Source organism: Rhineura floridana, chromosome 2 (assembly GCF_030035675.1).
Source record: "Rhineura floridana isolate rRhiFlo1 chromosome 2, rRhiFlo1.hap2, whole genome shotgun sequence".
NCBI classification, from domain to species: domain Eukaryota; kingdom Metazoa; phylum Chordata; class Lepidosauria; order Squamata; family Rhineuridae; genus Rhineura; species Rhineura floridana.
The window spans coordinates 96,811,931-96,830,373 of record NC_084481.1 but is presented as its reverse complement, the minus strand read 5'-3'; the positions used below and the strand labels follow the sequence as shown (position 1 = coordinate 96,830,373).

The window sequence follows — 18,443 nt, the reverse complement described above, 5'->3', positions numbered from 1 at the left end:
GGATCCCGGAAATTACAGGCCAGTTAGCTTAACTTCTGTCCCTGGAAAACTGGTAGAAAGTATTATTAAAGCTAGATTCACTAAGCACATAGAAGAACAAGCCTTGCTGAAGCAGAGCCAGCATGGCTTCTGCAAGGGAAAGTCCTGTCTCAGTAACCTATTAGAATTCTTTGAGAGTGTCAACAAGCATATAGATAGAGGTGATCCAGTGGACATAGTGTACTTAGACTTTCAAAAAGTGTTTGACAAGGTACCTCACCAAAGACTTCTGAGGAAGCTTAGCAGTCATGGAATAAGAGGAGAGGTCCTCTTGTGGATAAGAAATTGGTTAAGAAGCAGAAAGCAGAGAGTAGGAATCAACGGACAGTTCTCCCAATGGAGGGCTGTAGAAAGTGGAGTCCCTCAAGGATCGGTATTGGGATCTGTACTTTTCAACTTGTTCATTAATGACCTAGAATTAGGAGTGAGCAGTGAAGTGGCCAAGTTTGCTGATGACACTAAATTGTTCAGGGTTGTTAAAACAAAAAGGGATTGCGAAGAGCTCCAAAAAGACCTCTCCAAACTGAGTGAATGGGCAGAAAAATGGCAAATGCAATTCAATATAAATAAGTGTAAAATTATGCATATTGGAGCAAAAAATCTGAATTTCACATATACGCTCATGGGGTCTGAACTGGCGGTGACCGACCAGGAGAGAGACCTTGGGGTTGTAGTGGACAGCACGATGAAAATGTCGACCCAGTGTGCGGCAGCTGTGAAAAAGGCAAATTCCATGCTAGCGATAATTAGGAAAGGTATTGAAAATAAAACAGCCGATATCATCATGCCGTTGTATAAATCTATGGTGCGGCCGCATTTGGAATACTGTGTACAGTTCTGGTCGCCTCATCTCAAAAAGGATATTCTAGAGTTGGAAAAGGTTCAGAAGAGGGCAACCAGAATGATCAAGGGGATGGAGCGACTCCCTTACGAGGAAAGGTTGCAGCATTTGGGGCTTTTTAGTTTAGAGAAAAGGCGGGGCAGAGGAGACATGATAGAAGTGTATAAAATTATGCATGGCGTTGAGACAGTGGATAGAGAAAAAGTTCTTCTCCCTCTCTCATAATACTAGAACTCGTGGACATTCAAAGAAGCTGAATGTTGGAAGATTCAGGACAGACAAAAGGGAGTACTTCTTTACTCAGCGCATAGTTAAACTATGGAATTTGCTCCCACAAGATGCAGTAATGGCCACCAGCTTGGACGGCTTTAAAAGAAGATTAGACAAATTCATGGAGGACAGGACTATCAATGGCTACTAGCCGTGATGGCTGTGCTCTGCCACCCTAGTCAGAGGCAGCATGCTTCTGAAAACCAGTTGCCGGAAGCCTCAGGAGGGGAGAGTGTTCTTGTCCTGCTTGCGGGCTTCCCCCAGGCCCCTGGTTGGCCACTGTGAGAACAGGATGCTGGACTAGATGGGCCACTGGCCTGATCCAGCAGGCTCTTATGTTCTTATGTTCTTATGATCAGCAGCTTATGTCTCTTCTTCCATCCAAGTATGAATTTATTTAGAAACATTTATGATTTCCTTGACCCCTATACCATTTCTTTTTCCTTATCCTATTCCTATCATTCAGTGATTTCCCCCTTGGATGTAGCTAAGTTTTCTCCTGTCAGGATCCCCAACTCTTTTCACCTATTCCTTTTTCTTTTCTGAGCCTCCTCCTCAAATCAGGCCTCATTTGTTATAGTGTTTGTTGTTTTGTATAATTTGCTTGCTTTGCTGCTGCTCATATTGTTTTCATCATTTATGGTTGTATTTTTGAAAAACTATACAAATAAAGTAATAAAAAAGTACCTGAGTCCCAAGTCATGGAGGGCTTTATATGTTAAACATAGCATCATGACCTTGGCTTGGTAATATACAGCCAGCCAGTGCAGATCCCATCAGATGGGCACTAAATGATACCGCTTTGAAGTGCTGGCCAAGATTCTTTTAAAAATATGTATAGTTTATTCGGGTTTTCACATTATGACAATAGAACAGTATGATCCCTCCGCCCACCCCCTTCCCATCTTCCCTTTGACCTCATGCCTTTTTTTCTCTTTACATACATTTTTATTTTTGATGTTCAGTTGTTTGACATGTTATGCAGTATACCAGCCTGTTGCTCTTGGGGTTGCCGCTGCCACCTCTACCACCACCACCACTGCTGCTGCTGCAGACACCTCTATCAATGCAAAATCTCCAGCAAAGGCCTTCACCCAGGCAGAGAGATGGGTCCCAACCAGTTCTTGTGTTCCCCAACCTCCCTTCTTCTGGCTGTACAATAGAATTTCTCCTTTCTCTCCTGTCCCTGCCCACCTGCATACCCTCTAACTCTGTGCTGGCAATTCCCCAACCCCTCCAGGGTTACATGGGAAGAGGAGAGGAGAGGGAGGGGATGTTCTGTTGCACAGATGGAGATCCTTGCGCCAACAGTATTACCTCATCGGATGCCACCCCTAGAGTCCAGCCTTCTCCAACCTGGTGCTTGCCAGATGTTTTGGATTTTGCTGGACTACACTGGTCTCCATCTAGCTAGAGGGTTGTTTTTACATTCTTTGATTATTGTAGTCCCATAAAAGGCCAAGGTATTCCTGCTTCCAGTGTTGTTTGAATCTCTGATATGATATGACTGGTCACGTCATTTACTTTTGCAGCTGGTAAAACCTCTTGTTGTTTCAAGTTCTATTGGAGTCAGCTGACTGTCACTAACTTCTATGAAATATTAAGAAATATCTTCTCCAAGGAAAGAAAGAGATATGAAAGAATTCATTAGGAAATGAAGGGAAATTGCAGAAACTGAATTAAGTATTTGAATCAATGTATTTACTAGCTTTTGCCTCAATGTTACTGTGACCTTAGTGCTAGGTGATCGTCTGCAGCATAAGATTGGGATCATATTGACAATAACTGAATGATTTATATGGCTTGAGCCCCTGGTCTAACGTATCTAATAATGCAGGTAGACAATTAGACAAAAACAGTAATAATTTATAACGGAATAATATTTTAATACATGTTTGTTAAAATAATGTACTTTTCCAAATCAGAATGCCTTGGGTCCTAAGGGCAAAATCCCATACAGAAGAAAATCTTTAAGAAAAGATAGGATTTGGCTGAAAATCAGATACGTCACTGTCATGACAAATATGCTGGTGGAAAACCTCGTATACACCAGCAAAAGCCTATCTGTCCACAGTGATATGCTGGTAGAGAAGCCAAAGCCAGACAGAGCTGTGGGTGAGATGTGGGTAGCACAACAGATGAGTACATTTACATTATATGCTACACCTCTTCAATCCAGTTGCAGTTATCAACGGTGCAACTTTACAGCAGATCTGGCACGGGATTTCACCAGGATTTAAATGGGAGGTTAATAGAACCCCCTGAATCAACTTGCACTCTGTTCATGTTAGCAGTACATAGGATATGGCAGGGATGGGGAATCTGTGGACCTCCAGATACTGTTGGACTGCATCTTCCATCATCCCTGACCATTGGTCATGCTGGCTGGGGTTGATGGGAGTTGGAGAGCAGCAAGATCTGGAGGACAACAAGTTCTCCATCCCTGGGATATGGAGTAACTCTGCAAGTAATCACAGCACACAGCTATCAGTAATTCCCCTGTACGAAAGGGTATTTACCACACATTCATCCTGGCCTCAAAACACATTTGAGAACTTGGGCACATTTAGGTGACAATCCACCCAATTTAAGGCAATTCCTCCTGCCCCCGGCAAGCCCTCAGCGCCATCCCACATTGTTCAGGGCAACTCCTGACTCCCCAGGAAGCTTTGGGAGGGCAATGATGGCTTCGGGGAGAGCAGAAAACTAGAACCTTTCCTTCTTTGAGTTGCCATTTTAGGACCCAAGCCACTGATAAAATGTAAACAACTAGCAGGAATATCACCCAATGGCTATAGATTAAAACTTCAAAGTGCCTTCAGTTGACATGCAGTTGAGTGATAATGAGAATCCAGAGAGATAAAAATTCTTAAAGGAGAATGTGTGAAGTAATCTTACCAAACTCAACTAAATAAAACCAACAGCAGCCATGAACTAAGGGTGCAAAACTACCCAGTAGGCTGCAGCCATATGTAATGAAGTCCTGATTCCCTTTCTCCGATACGCAGGGATCCCATAAGGTACTGGGAGGTGGAGAAGAGGCTATTACATCATTTCCCTGTAGTTGCTTTCCCTCTGAAATTCATGCTCTTCAGTCATTCTCAGTGCTCATCTTCAAACCTGGACCATCAGGCATACCAGTGAATGAAATGCTGGTTGTAGGGATGTGTGAGGAATTCAGCATTTGCAAATTCTGCCCTAATCTGCACCTCCTGGACTGATCCCATTTCACACTCTAAATGTTCTCATTTCAGAAGACAATGCATTAAATCACAATTTAATCACAATGCATTAAAAATGTCAGTTTATACACATCTCATGGTCAATTTCATGCAGATTTTTATATGAAAATGGAAAGAAATGGACTTCTGAGTGAACACATGTAGAAGGACATGGACCAAAAATAGACTGGTTTATCTGTCCCTATGCTGAGGCTTTTCAGTCTTGTTCTCCCATGTTGCCACTAGCACTGCCTCTTTTTGCCCACTATTTCTACTTCTGTCTCCTTCACTGTTTCGGACTGGGTAATAACAATTCATCCTGCAATTGCATGCTGGTTCCCACCTAGAGCTAGAACAGCAGCAGATGAAGATGCAATTGCAGTAAATGATGAGACCAGCAGGGGGAGGTAACATTGCAAGTCTTCCACTACCATATGATTTGCTGGTAAACTCAGCTTTGCTGTCTCCTATCTACCTAGAATTTGAACATAGATGAAGACTTGCTCCAGGCATACCCACAATACCTTCCATTCCTTGCTTGGAATAATATACATTAGAAATCAACTCTCTCCCCCCCTCCCCAAATACCCATCAGTGGACAATCACAAATTTTTCTGCTGTTCTCTTTAGAGCATCCTTCACCTCTTTGTTTCTCAGGCTGTAGATCAGGGGGTTCAGCATAGGGATCACCAGTGTGTAGAAAACAGAAGCAATTTTATCTGTTGCTAGAGAGTGGTTAGTACTCGGCTGCAAATACATAAAAATCAGGGTTCCATAGAAGATGGTGACAGCTGTCAAGTGAGAAGCACAAGTAGAGAAGGCTTTGTGTCGGCCCTGAGCTGAGCTCATTCTCAAGATGGCTGAGAGGATAAACACGTAAGAGATGAGAACAATGAGGAGGGAGCATATCATGTCAAAACCAGCAAAAGCATAGATCAGTATCTGTTTGGTGCTGGTGTCGGAACAGGAAAGGGCTAGCAGTGGGAGGTCATCACAGTAGAAATGGTTGATCACGTTAGCAGAGCAGAAGGACAAACGAAATGTAACTATTGTGTGGAACAAGGCAACACAAAAGCTGTATGTGTAAGGGCCAGCCGCTAACTGGATGCAGACTCTCTGGGACATGATGGTCCTGTAAAGCAGCGGGTTACAGATGGCCACGTAGCGGTCGTACGCCATCACCGCCAGGAGGAAACACTCTGTGATCATGAAAGTGAGGAAGCAGCCCAGCTGTGCTGCACATGCATAGTACGAAATTGTTTTCTTAGCTGCTAAGAAGTTTGACAGCATCTTAGGGGCAATAACGGAGGAATAACAGAGATCAACAAAGGCCAAGTGGCTGAGAAAGAAATACATGGGGGTATGGAGGTGGCTGTCAGTCCTGATTAAAATGATGATCCCCAGATTCCCCATCACAGTGATAATGTAGACCAGGAGGAAGATGACAAAGAGCGGGGTCTGCAGGTCTGAGCGGTCGGTGATCCCAAACAGAATGAACTCCTTCACTGTGGTCAGGGTGTGGTTGGCATCTGCCATTTATTCCACCCTCAGATCATCTGGCTGAAGAGAGCATGATTACATCAGGAAGGCAGTTCACTTGTCTGACAAAGAGAAAACAATGTACAGTAGTATTATTTCAGTATATGTGAGTGATAAATTCTTCTGGTGGGTACTTTGAAAAACTTTCTTGTGCATTTTAATAGAAATGCAGCAGTTGTCTTTTCAGTTCTGATGTGGTAAACATTCTCATGCAATCACAGTGTCATCACCACCTGAAATTATGGTTAGAAAAATGTTATGTGTTTCCATTATAAGGGAACTTTATATTTCATTTGTTCCTTATCTGTTTGACAGCAACCCCAGTGCTAAGAGTTTGGCTAGGTTCAGACAATGTTTTTTGGCTACCCTATCAGATAAATCCCATGGCTGAGTACGGATAGCCTAAATTCTGCCTCCTACAGCACAGTGACCACCTGAGATGCTGCCCATTTGGCAAACAAATTTCTACATTTTCCCTTTAGAATAAGGTGCATATAATCACCATAGGACACAACAGGGCAATATTTAAGCACACATGCATCATACAGCAATACCATTCAATGGGGAGGGGTGGTGATGCTTACCTGACCTCCCGTCATCAGTGTACTGTGGCTTACCCGGAGGAGAAGGAAAAGAGTGAGGTGGGGGGGAGGTCAACACAGTCCACACACATCAGCGAAGCCAATCCTGTGTGGTGCTCTTGCCAGTGTATTTGTATGACACTAACCTCCCTGCCACCTTGCCCCTCCCTAGTAAGCCACAATGGCACCATGATGGGAGGTCAAGGAAGAGCTGCTGCCCCTCCCCACAGTCTGTAATGGTCCTCCAGGTCCACTGAAGAGACTAATATGGCTGCAGCAACCTGCTGAGTGTAGAGTTGGTGCCAAAACTGGACTTACTGCTGCATAATATTGCCCCTCCCCCTCTCCCTCCCAGCAGTGAGGCACAGTGTTAGGGAATGTGTGCAGCCCCTCTGGCTGCCACTGTCTACATCCGTATATCAAAAATGTTAAGGCATTAAGATCTAGCACAGACAAATTAAGATACACTTCTGAAGTGCCCAAATAAATATAGCTATGAAGGGCAGAGGGACACTTGGCACTTTTTCTACAGAGAGGTAAAATACACCCTTCCTGGAAGAAAGGTGGACACTATTGTGGGCAAAGAATGGACCAGGGTCCATTTTGACACCACTAGCCATGCTGAGACACTTCTGTTTTCCCACCTCATGGAAGAATTGACACTCTCCCCAGGACTCCTCAGGCATGGCAGGATATACATTTTGTACACCATTTCTTTTCTTACATGGAAATTATCCCCTTGTACAACAATGTCATGTGAGTTGGTTCTTGGTTAAAGTACTCAGTTGCTCAACCTACCTGTGCTTTCATTGTCTTGTTCTTTCACGCATTCTGAACTCCCCTTGACAGGTATCTAGCTATTTATATGTGTGTCTTTGTCCCTCTAGTAATCTGCCCCCAATGATTTCTAGAGCAGTTTTGATCCTTAGAGAATCTCCAAATGAGCTGATAGTAATATAAACACCAGACATGTAACTGGGGAGAAACAGAGACAAAACAAAACAAAACTTTCATGGGTGGATATACATTAAATGTATGTGTCCCAGTGGTTAGGTTTTACAGGAAGCCTAAATATACTTAATTAAATGTGACATCTTACTGGCAGATGTAAGGTAGGTCTAGGGATATAGGAATGCTCTAGCATAAGGCTGAGGTCATCTATAATCTCTGGCAACAGACTAAACCCATTATTATGCCTCCCCTTGTACCTTCTTAATGTTCAAAGTGGTTTGAGAAGCATTGCTTTCAAAATTCATTGAGTGGGTGTGCTCTACAACAAATGAGTTTGCCAATCCCACCATTCCAAATTCAGTCTGAATCTCACTGAATTTGGGGCCAATTCAAAATGAGTTTGGTTTTATGTGTAAACTCCACTTGGGTCAAACCAAAATTGTGTCAAAATTGCAAGTGTCATTGTGAATGCTGAGAGAGAGAGAGAGACAGGGAGAGGGAGATTACTTTTTTTGAGCATTCTTATTTGAACATTCCTTATGACTACCTTCTCCATCACAGCCTCTCCATTTAGGCTGGTTGACTTCAGCCATTTCTAGACTGATCCACCCAATGCTGAACCTGTTTCTGTGGGTGTCTTGGTCTTTACCCAAACTTGCCCCTTAAACTTTTGTCTAGAAGCTTATTCAGGTATTTGGTAGTTATCTAAAATCACCTTCCTGACTTTATTGGAGACTAAAGCATCCATAGCTGATAGGGGATGATATACTACCCATGCTGTTCCTATCAAGAATAGGGCACTCATAGCTCACTGTGGTTTGAGCCATTAAGCCACCTCAACAACTGTTTCAAACGTCACCCAATAAGTCACAATATCATCCTCCTGAAATAGGTGGGAGAGGCAATTGGTCCATCCCTATGAAAAACTCTGTTGTTTTAAGAGCTACTCAGCCTTCATGAGAGGCTTGCTGCCTCTCCAAACCTCCTCCTGCATCTTCACCAAGCTGAGTGAAATTCATGGTAGCAAAGTCATCATCCCCCACTAACCAGGGAAGTCTTCTGCCTGGCTTACCACTAGCCACAGTCCTAGGGTCCTAGACCCCTCAGAGCATAGACAGTTGGACCTTGGCTTCTTTCAGACACAAACTGCCCTTCCTTCTCAGTCATTGTGTCAGATCAGAGAAGCCTGCTCATTGGGGGTGGCGGTGGGGAGCAGACAAATCCATTTAACACTATGCACTAGTTACAAGACCTTCCTTCTTGCAACTCAGGAGAACTCCTTCATCCATCTGATGACGTGAACTGTGGTCCATGAAAGCTTGTCATAATACATTTGTTAGTTTTTAAGGTGCCACAAGTCTCTTTGTTGTTCAGATATAATACTAGAGTGCTTTAGTGAATGAATTATGCCGTTTCCTTCAGCATCTTGTGACATTCGCCTCCTTTGTCTTCTTCCGGTCACAGAGCTTCTCCCCAGGTAGTCCCTGGGATTGCAGCTGCCAAGCTTTTCACTCCCAGCCAGCCAGAGAAGCCCTCCAGACACCACTTCCCCTAAGGATTGCAGTGGCCACCTTTGTTGAGAGTCCAACAGCCCCATGTTACATCTGGCCCAGTTCAGTTTCCCTGGCCAGGCCATTGAAGAGCTACCTACAATATAGCTCCTGATAAAGATTTTTTATTTAATGTTTATATCCCACTTTTCTATCCCCAATCAGTCCTCAAGGGGCTAAAAAAACTTTATTTAAAACATAGCAACCAAAATCACATCATCATTCTTATTATGACAACTTGTTTGCTACCTTCCAAAATCAATGGTCATCCCAAAGCAGCTCACGTGCAACAATTTGGACACTAAAACAAATACTATAAATTGGCAGTAATATATCAGTACAGAAATAATTACACACGGCCAGAACCATTTCCTGTTCTTTCAAGGAGTGCCCTGACGTAATGGCTACCTGAACAGAGCTGTAATTGGACTGAAAGGAGTCCAACTGAGTGTCCTGATGTCAGTGATTGCACAACCGGGGTGCTACGACAGAGGCCATACCCTACAAGCTCAATTGTCATACCTCGGGCAGTAGTAGTCTGTAAAGAGGAGGGAAGGATCTGTCAGCTTCAGTTCTCTCAGTCTCTTATTTTTCCAATCTTAAATTCGCTTCTCCTCATTTCTGCAGCAATGTGTGATTTTTTTTAAAATCCTCATGAAAGTTCTCCAGCATGTTAGTGAGAATTTCTCTTACTAAACACATTGTTTTGTATGCAGTTTTCACCGATGTACACATTTTCTCAAGAAATTTCTCCTAATGTAATGCATATTTGTTTGTTATGTTCACTAATATATTCGTTTTATGCACACTTTCCTCCAATACAGGCATTTTCCCAAACATTACTTAGTTGGAAAACTGCATCACAAAATTCAGATAAGTGCAAATGTTGAAGGATGGCTGTGTTTCAGTTCTCATATTGTTTTGGAAAGTGCAGATTTGAGAAGTTTGGCTTTAAATGGAAACTGAATTGAATTTCTCACCCATTCCTAGTAAAGAGGGTCAGAGAGTCACAGCATCAGAGAACTGAAAGGGATGTCAAAGCAGAAAATCCACTACTGCAGCTGATAGGAGGCCATTGAGCCTGTAAGTCTCCTCTAACAATTAAAGCTAAGTTCCTGAGGTAATTCTATAATACAAACACAATGAAGTCACAACAGCCTTCTAAATGCTGTGGAGCCATGGTGGGAGCAGTGGTAGGTCAGCAAGCGGGAGAGGGAGGAAGGTTGGCAGGTGAGTGAAGCTAGGTGAGGTGGTGGGGGGCTTGGTGAGGTGGCAGGGGGCTCAGTAAGGTAAGGCAGAAGGGGGTTAGATGAGGCAGTGGGGGCACTGGGTAAAGCGGTGGTGGTGGGGCTTAGCTAGGTGAGGCTAGGCAAGTTGGTGGCTGGGAGCTTGGTGAGGCAAGATGAGGCTGTAGAGCAGGCTAGGTGAGGGGGCAGCAGGGAGATGGGCTAGGTGAGGCAGTGAGGGGCTGGGTGGCGGTGCGGTAGCTGGGGGTGGTGGCCTTGGTGAGCTTAAGAGGAACAAGTGAGGTAGGCAGGTGAGGCTAGCCTTCATCCAGAGGATTAAAAAACCACACTGGCTGACCTTAGTGTATATTTGGACCCCAATGAGATTTCCAATGGCAGGATTATGCAACTTTATCCCCCAGAGACCATTTTTTCCTGTGTTGTCACCACAATTGGACTTGGGAATACCAAAACACCTTGAGCCAAACACTTATTCAGAGGAGGCAGACTTTTGCTGAGGTTGCCCCTTCCCCATATATATTGAGTAACAACATAATTTCTGGGGTATTTTTGGACCCAATGATTTTTCACTTCCAGAAGGAAAATGGTAAGTGGTAACTGGCTGAAATTTGGGGATGTTGTACAAATTAAAATCTGTGACAATGTCCTAGAAGGCCATTCCTGTAGGTCTATTTATGTGTAAAGTACACAATGAACAGTGTGTACCTGGGGTACAAAAGTATCTGACAAGTCTGCATGAATGCTACACATTTGTCATATCTGTGCTATCATAGAGCATTACCATAGAAACCAGGGATATCCAATGTGGTGCTCTCCAAATGTTGTTGGACTACAACTCCCATCATCCCTCACCAGTGGCCATGCTGGATGGGGCTGATGGAAGTTGTAGTCTAATAACATCTGGAGGGTACCACATTGGCCTACCCCTCTGCCCTGTAGCGAGAGTGTGGCAAAAGTGTACACCACCCATCCTAGAGCTGTGTTTCATGCCCGCCTTGATTTTTTTTTAAAGAATGGCAGCTTGTTTTTTAAAAAGGAGCAATTTAAGAATAGTACCCTCTGGAAAATATAGGGGAAATAACTGGGTCACACTTCAGGGAAAGCCTTCTTAAGCCTTCTGGGTGCAGTGAAATGGTTGGCTATTTCATATTCTTTATGTGTGGCTGGTAGTCAACAGATTTCTCTCCCTCCCCCCCAAGATTGCATTTAGCCGCTAGACAGACTAAAGGAGCAATCCTAACTCTCTCTCTCCTCTAGCCTGGTGGGGGTATACAGAGTGGCAAGGCCACAGCCACAGTCCTGCTGTGCATCATGGCTGGGGCAGAAGCTGACTGTCACTCGTGGGAGTCCCACCATTGGCACTTCCACCTGCCTGAGCATTTGGTGGTGGAAGAGGGAGCTCTGTGCCAGTGGCGTGATGCTGGCATCACACTGCAGTCAGCAGTCAGTGGGAGACGGGCAAGACTGATGGAGGGACAACGCTGCCCAATCCAACCCCTCCCCAAAACCCAGCCCAGCACAATGGGGGTTTGTATTGTTTTGTAAGTTACTATTTTGTAAAAGACAAGGTCAGCAGCATTCCTAAAGCATTTTGCCTATTCCCCCCCCCACTCCCCACTTCCCTATTTTGGCTGCCCTGTCCCCCACTATAAAGACATACAATGTTCAGGTTGGGGACTGGCAGGTATCTAGAGCTATATAATATAGCACAACAGGGGAAAGCCTGGGGTGAGGAGAGAAAACAAGATGCCCCCCTTTCCTGAAACTCCTCACTCCCAACAAGGCCTGAACAGCACTACTGTCTGGAACCCTGAACAAGAGCAAACCTCTTTCAGCGGCTGAAGATATCAACTGGGAAGCAAAATGCAGCCACCCAAAATTAAGGGAGTGGTTCCAACATGCACGGGGTCTCTCCAGATATGCAGAAGGAAGTTTGTAAATTAAAGCCACACCCTCCCAAACAGCCTGTCAAGAGTTCCAGAATGTGGAGGATGCTGATGTATGAGTTGGGGGCAGGGGAGAATCTGAAGGAAGGGCCAGAGAGAAGGGGGAATTTGCTTGTTGAAAGACCTTAACAGCTTGTATTAAATATCCGGGAAGGGGGAATGGGATGGTGTGAGCTGCGATGTAAAAATAAAGAGGACCTATTTTAATCTTTCCAACTCCCGTGCCATTCCCCTTCCTGAGCTATATAGAGATCAAAATGCTTGGGTTCAAGGCTGGAAGCCAGGCCCAAACTTGAGCTTCTTACATCTAATTTTCTTAGAGCTACTTTTGAAACTAATTAATCTTCAAATGAATCTCCTCAAGAGATCTGAACAACACCACAAGGTTCCTGTTCCAAGCTGACAGAACAGGATCGCTTCTCACAGCTTTAAGATCTAGGTCAGGAGTACTGCACCTGTGGCCCTTCAGATGTTGTTGGACTGTAAGCCCCATCATGCCAGATCAAGCAGCTGATGGGAGATGGAGCTCAACCACACCTGAATGGACTACAGATTCCTCATCCCTAGCTTAGGACATGTGGAAACCATGCAATATTCCTCATTATATTAATCATAATTATGCAGAAGAGAATAGTTGTAGATATAGTGGTAGAAATCCATATTTTAGCATGCATAGTGTATAATTCATGGCAGAGTATGTTCCATTCATTCAACCTGGAATAAAATGGACAATAGGGTACTTGCAACACTACCCTCTCCCCTCACCAAATTAGTACATAGAGGCCAGAGGTATTCTGATGGATTCATCTTTCTTTCATTTCAAATCTTATAGATTTAATAACACCACATCCAATTCCTGACCTAAGTTTCATGACCTAATTATTTTGTGACACACCTTCCTCCAAAAACCTCCCAGGGCGCCCTTTACCTCCTTGTTTCTCAGGCTGTAAATCAAAGGGTTCAGCAATGGAATGATAATTGTGTAGAACACTGAAAGTATTTTGTCAGTTATATCTTGAACAAAGGATCCACTGCTCAAGTTTGGCCGGAAGTGTAATATGAGAATGGCCCCGTGGAAGATGGTAACGACAGTGAGGTGTGAGGTGCAAGTGGAGAAGGCCTTGAGCCTCCCTGCAGCTGAGCCGATCCTCATCACAATGTTGGTAAGAATATAGGTATAAGAAACCACGACACTCAGTATCGTGGTTACTTCTACAAGACCAGCTACGTAAAAGATCAGCAGTTCATTGATATAGATATCAGAAGAGGAAATTGATAAAAGTGCAGTGATATCACAGAAAAAATGGTTGATCACATTAGTCCTACAGAATGACAGTCTGAAGGTGAAGATTGTATGAAGGAGAGAATGTAGAAGCCCAAGAATATACGACCCCACCACCAAAAGAAAGCAGACTCTAGGAGACATGAGGACGGGATACAGAAGTGGTTTACAGATAGCCACATAACGATCATATGCCATTGCAGCCAAGAGAAAGCACTCTGCACTCCCTAGACCTACAAAAAAGTACATTTGCATTGCACACCCAATAAAGGAAATGGACTTTTTCTCTGCTGGAAAATCCACTAATGCCTTTGGAGCAAACACAGAAGAGAAGCATACATCCAGGAAAGACAGGCTGCTGAGAAAGAAGTACATTGGGGTATGGAGGCGGGGACTGGCCCTTATTAAGGCAATCATTCCCAGATTTTCAACCAAGGTGGTCATATAAATAGCCAGGAACACAAAAAAGAGAATGGTCTGCAGCGTAGGGTTGCTTGTTAATCCTACAAATACAAACTCCTTGATCACAGTGGTGGCGTTTTCTTCAGACATTATACCCAGGTGTTGTTGTTTTATCCAGATCTGCAAAAAAATAAAAGTGTGGCACAGATAAAACGATAGTTTCTTTGTACAGCAATGCATCAACATGGAGGATGGCCATTATACATATGGTTTATCAGGTGCTGCTGAAATAGACATTCAACGACCTTCCTCCTCATTCCTTCTTTGTGAGCTTCCCAGCAGCATCTGATGTTCCAATACTGGAAGGAAGTTTTGTGCTTCCTTTTATTTACCACTTGATTGTAAGAAAACCAGTTTACAAGAAACATCAAAATGTTTAATAAAACTGTCAAAAACCAATTAAAATAGCAGGGGACTAAAACAAAGATTAAAACTCATTATCATCTACATGTCTGGATAGGCTTGCCGAAATAGAATTGCTTTCAGCAGGGGTCAAAAATAGTACAGCCCAGGCACCTGCCTGATGACAATAGGCAGAGAGTTCCAAAGTGTAAGTGTTGCCACACTAAAAAGAAGAAAGTGTGGACCAAGTATTAGGTGGCACCTGTAACAGTGCCAGTTCTGCATATAGAAGTGGTCGAGTGGGAACATAGGGTAAGGGGGTCCTGCATTTACACTGATCCCAAGAGGTTAAGGTCTTTATATACCTATAATAACACTCTGAACTTTGCCAGCAAATAGTGCAAATCCCTGAGCAGAGGTGTTATATGCTGACAGGGTCCCATTCCCATCGGCAGTATCCAGGTCAAGAGCAAGGGAAGCACCACATAGTCAGCAGAATGAGCAAGAGGTCCCCCAAATGCAGCAGGATTGGCTTGCCACATTTTAAAGAAATGAAGTAATACACATCACTGTCTAAAGAGGAGGCTCTTGTAAAACACATAAAGTCCAAGTTTAAAGTTACCTATCTGCATCACTGGAGATGGGGCCTGGGGAGTACATCTGCACAGTGTACCGCCCCATAAGGCCCCATAAGGCCCTCCAGATTTTGTTGGAATTTCAACTCCCATCAGCCCCAACCAGCATGGCCAATGGTCAAGAGTGATGGAATTGTAGTCCAACAACATCTGAGGGGCCAAAGGTTCCCCACCCCTGGCATGGATGCTATGGGAAGACGCTGACAATTTGTGCAGTGAGTTGGCTATATTAGAAGCTGTGTGAGGGCTCAGACTCATGAACTGTTTCTGGCATGACCTTACATTTATACTGCTGCAGGCATACCTCTATTTTAAAAAGCTAACCAATCCAGCACTATCTCTAATTGTGAGTGTTGAAGGAAGAATCCAAATGAAGAGAATATCAATAAGAAACTTTGCAAGCCAATTCAAATTTCAAAAGTTTGCACCAGAACCTTCTCACACATTTCATTCCGCTGTAGCCTAAGGTTGCAATCCCAAGCATCCTCACTTGGAAGTAAATCCCGTTGAAAACAAAAGGACTTCTGAGTAGGGATGCAAAAGAAATTCAATGCAGTTCACCTTTAAAGGTGAACCTAGCTAATTTGCACTTACCAAAACAATATGCAAAAGACATTCAATTCAGTTCACATTTAAAGGGGAACCAAGCTAAACAATATGCAGAAACTCAGCCATCCTTCAAAATTTGCAAATTTTGCAATACAGTTCCCCAGCCAAGTAATGTGTACAAAAATGCTTATAGTAAAGTTTGTATTAAAATATATATATTAATAAACATGATATACAGAAATGCATTCTAGCAGGGAAAATATAAATGTTAAGGCTGGAGTTCCCAAGTGTGGTCTGTGGACCACTAGTGGCCAGCAAGCTTCATTCATGTAGTCCATAGCATATCTGTAAAGAGCACTTACAACTGGAATACAAGAAATAAAAGAAGCCAAGCAAATACAAGTTATCAAGCACCACATATTACAGCTGCTACAACTGGCAGAAAATTCATTAAGCGGCCTGCTAAGACACTCAGCAATTTGGAAGAGGTCTGTGGACTGGGGGGGGGGGGAATAGAGAACCACTGTATTAGGGAATACATGCTTTGAAGAAAGTGTATATTAGGCAACACTGCATACAAAAAGGGATGTTTCAGGAGGAATTCACACTAACATGCTGATGACTTTTCATGAGGACTTAAAAAAAAACAAAATTGCCAACTGATGTGGAAATGTGGAGATTGAATTTCAGATTGGAAAATGACAAATTGAAATTAACAGATTTCCCCATTCCTACTTCTGAGTAAGTATCTATAGGATTTAAGACATTTTATCAACGCACATACTTTGGAAATATTTACACTTGTGCTATGAATTGCCAAAGATTTCATGCAGATAATTTCTTTCATTTCTCACAGTACTACAGCAGCAGGAACAAGCACAGCATAAGGCATACTTTTGAATACTTTTACATACCGTTGGAAACAAACTCTGTGCAGCTTCTGGATAGAAGCCTGTGGTATCTGTTGCCATTGCAGAGAGAGAGACACAGAGACAGAATCAGGAGCAGACAGACCAGTGACACTATAAATGATTTTTCTCAGTAGCTTTTCTGAGGCAACAGCGTATCTGGTAGGAAAATTGGTGATCTGGTAGGTTATCTGATGAATTTCAATAATGTTTTCTCCCCCCAAAATTAAAATAGGCTACAAAAGAGTCCTTAAAATGATTGCCAGCCTCATGATTATTGGTGCTATAGTGGTACCATAAGGAGCTTTGCTCTATATCCTTCTTCACTAATCTTCCTAGCTGCACTTGGCCCTTAATATCCCCTCCCCAACTGCTCTGCTCTTGCCTGGTCTTCATACTGCACTCTTCCTCTTTCAGAATTCTTAGCAAAACTAGAACATTGATGTGAATTTACATGAGACTATCTTGCATTTTCCTCTGGACCATTTCTGATTGGTTGGTGTTAGATAAGCAGCTGACCCAATCTCGGTCCCTGCCTACCTTTTTCAGACTTTAATGCCTTCTAAAGTCTCCTAGAATCTAAAGTGACCCACAGGCAGTTAAGTAATAACTTTGCCTCTTAATGGAAAATGGGATCCTGGTTGACGTTCACATGGGATGAAATGCCACTGTGGAGCAGAATTCCACAGAGAGAATGTGTGAGTGAGAGAGAGAATTTAATTAATTAACTGATTGATTTTAAAAAGTCTAAACTGCCCTTCATTCAAACAGTTCCCAGGACAGTGTGCAGTAATAGGAATAATAAAAAATACAATAAAAGTAAAATGTAATTCCTCATGAAACCAACAAATATAAACCATTATAAAAAACTAAATAATAGAGTTGCGCACAGCCCTCCTGATCTGCCCCATGGCCCCAAGGATCTGCCCTGTCCCAACCAGGGAACCCCCTGCCCCAACCCAGATCCATTCCTGACATTGATGACATTTCTTGGTGCCAAACAGTTGCAACTTTATCCCATATTTCTTTTATTAAACAGCAAAATTAGCCCACCAGAGTCTAAGTATTATTATTATTATTATTATTATTATTATTATTATTATTATTATTATTATATCCCACCCTTTCTCCCAGTAGGATCCCATAATGGTAGTCTCCACTCATAATAGCCAACATTCATTAGAGGGGGTGATGCCAAAATTTATCCATTGTATCTCTCAGCTTTCACCTTATCTTTCTATAGCTGCTAATCGGACAAAGAGTTCGTGAACAAGGGCAAGGATGCTTGATTGACTAGTTTAGCTCAGCTCCACCACTGAAATGGAATAGAGAATGTTCTAACTCCAAAGTATTCAGGCTATGGATCTATTGGAAGTGTCATAGTCAATCTCTCCCACATTAATATAATCAGAGTAACATGGACTCCTTTGCAGTCAAGGGCATTGGGATGGGGTGAGGCACAGATACAGATATCTATCCTCCTGGCAGGTAAGTCATTGCTGTTTACTGGGAGGGGAAGGAATGAGGTAGCAGAGAGGTTGGAGTGGGGCACCCCAAAGAGACCTTGTGTCACTCATCCTGAAAGCACTGCACTGGCTTCCAGTAAGCTACTAGGTCCAATTCATGGTGTTAGTACTAGCTCTAAAAGGTTTGGGGCCCAAGTATCTAAAGCAGTGCCTACCCCAGTAACAACCATCTCAGAATCTACAATCACCAGGCGTGGCCTTGTTGGTAGTGTCACCACAGGTACTGCCCAATTGGTAGTAGGGTTACCAGGTCTCCAGTTTTTGCCCAGAGACTCCAGATTTTGGGGGTTCTCTCTGGGTCTCTGGGTGAGTCACCTTAATCTCTGGATGCTCAGTTTTCTTTCTTTTTTAATAAGTTTTTAGGTGGACTGATTCACAAGATAATACACCAAAATATCAGCCACTCCCTGCAACTTCCATTAAATGAGCTCATAGCTGGCTGCTTTAACCCTGCCCTTTCAGGTTTGTAGACAATAAGCAAAGTCAGGGTTGTGATTGACAAAGAATCTGTTGACCACCAGAGAGTAGCTAGACTCCCTGGCAAAGCCAGAATT

General features: G+C 43.2%; 2 protein-coding genes across 3 annotated transcripts; both read right to left on the bottom strand.

Annotated features, from left to right (window-relative positions):
• Positions 1-4,962: 4,962 nt before the first annotated feature.
• Positions 4,963-5,907, bottom strand: LOC133376801 (olfactory receptor 8U3-like). The gene has a single exon (XM_061609590.1). The coding sequence runs from the start codon at positions 5,905-5,907 to the stop codon at positions 4,963-4,965; it is 945 nt and encodes a 314-aa protein (XP_061465574.1).
• Positions 5,908-12,945: 7,038 nt separating this feature from the next.
• Positions 12,946-16,850, bottom strand: LOC133378230 (olfactory receptor 5G9-like). Of its 2 annotated transcripts, XM_061613022.1 has the most exons (3): positions 16,818-16,850; positions 16,370-16,416; positions 12,946-14,049 (listed from the first exon to the last, which is right to left on the bottom strand). In XM_061613022.1, exon 3 carries the CDS (start codon positions 14,017-14,019, stop codon positions 13,054-13,056), a length of 966 nt encoding a protein of 321 aa, XP_061469006.1. In that variant the 5' UTR covers positions 14,020-14,049; positions 16,370-16,416; positions 16,818-16,850; the 3' UTR covers positions 12,946-13,053. The 2 variants fall into 2 exon arrangements, with proteins under 2 accessions (XP_061469006.1, XP_061469005.1); XM_061613021.1 differs by lacking the exon at positions 16,818-16,850 and having other exon boundaries at positions 16,370-16,719.
• Between the last annotated feature and the right edge of the window lie 1,593 nt (positions 16,851-18,443).

What these genes read in the sequence shown, in the direction of transcription:
- LOC133376801 (XM_061609590.1), bottom strand. Translation starts at nt 5,907, where the DNA reads ATGGCAGATGCCAACCACACCCTGACCACAGTGAAGGAGTTCATTCTG.
- LOC133378230 (XM_061613021.1), bottom strand. Translation starts at nt 16,426, where the DNA reads ATGGCAACAGATACCACAGGCTTCTATCCAGAAGCTGCACAGAGTTTG. An exon ending in CACAGAGTTTGTTTCCAACG is followed by an intron (nt 14,050 to 16,369) that starts GTATGTAAAAGT and finishes ATTTTTTTGCAG; the next exon opens with ATCTGGATAAAACAACAACA.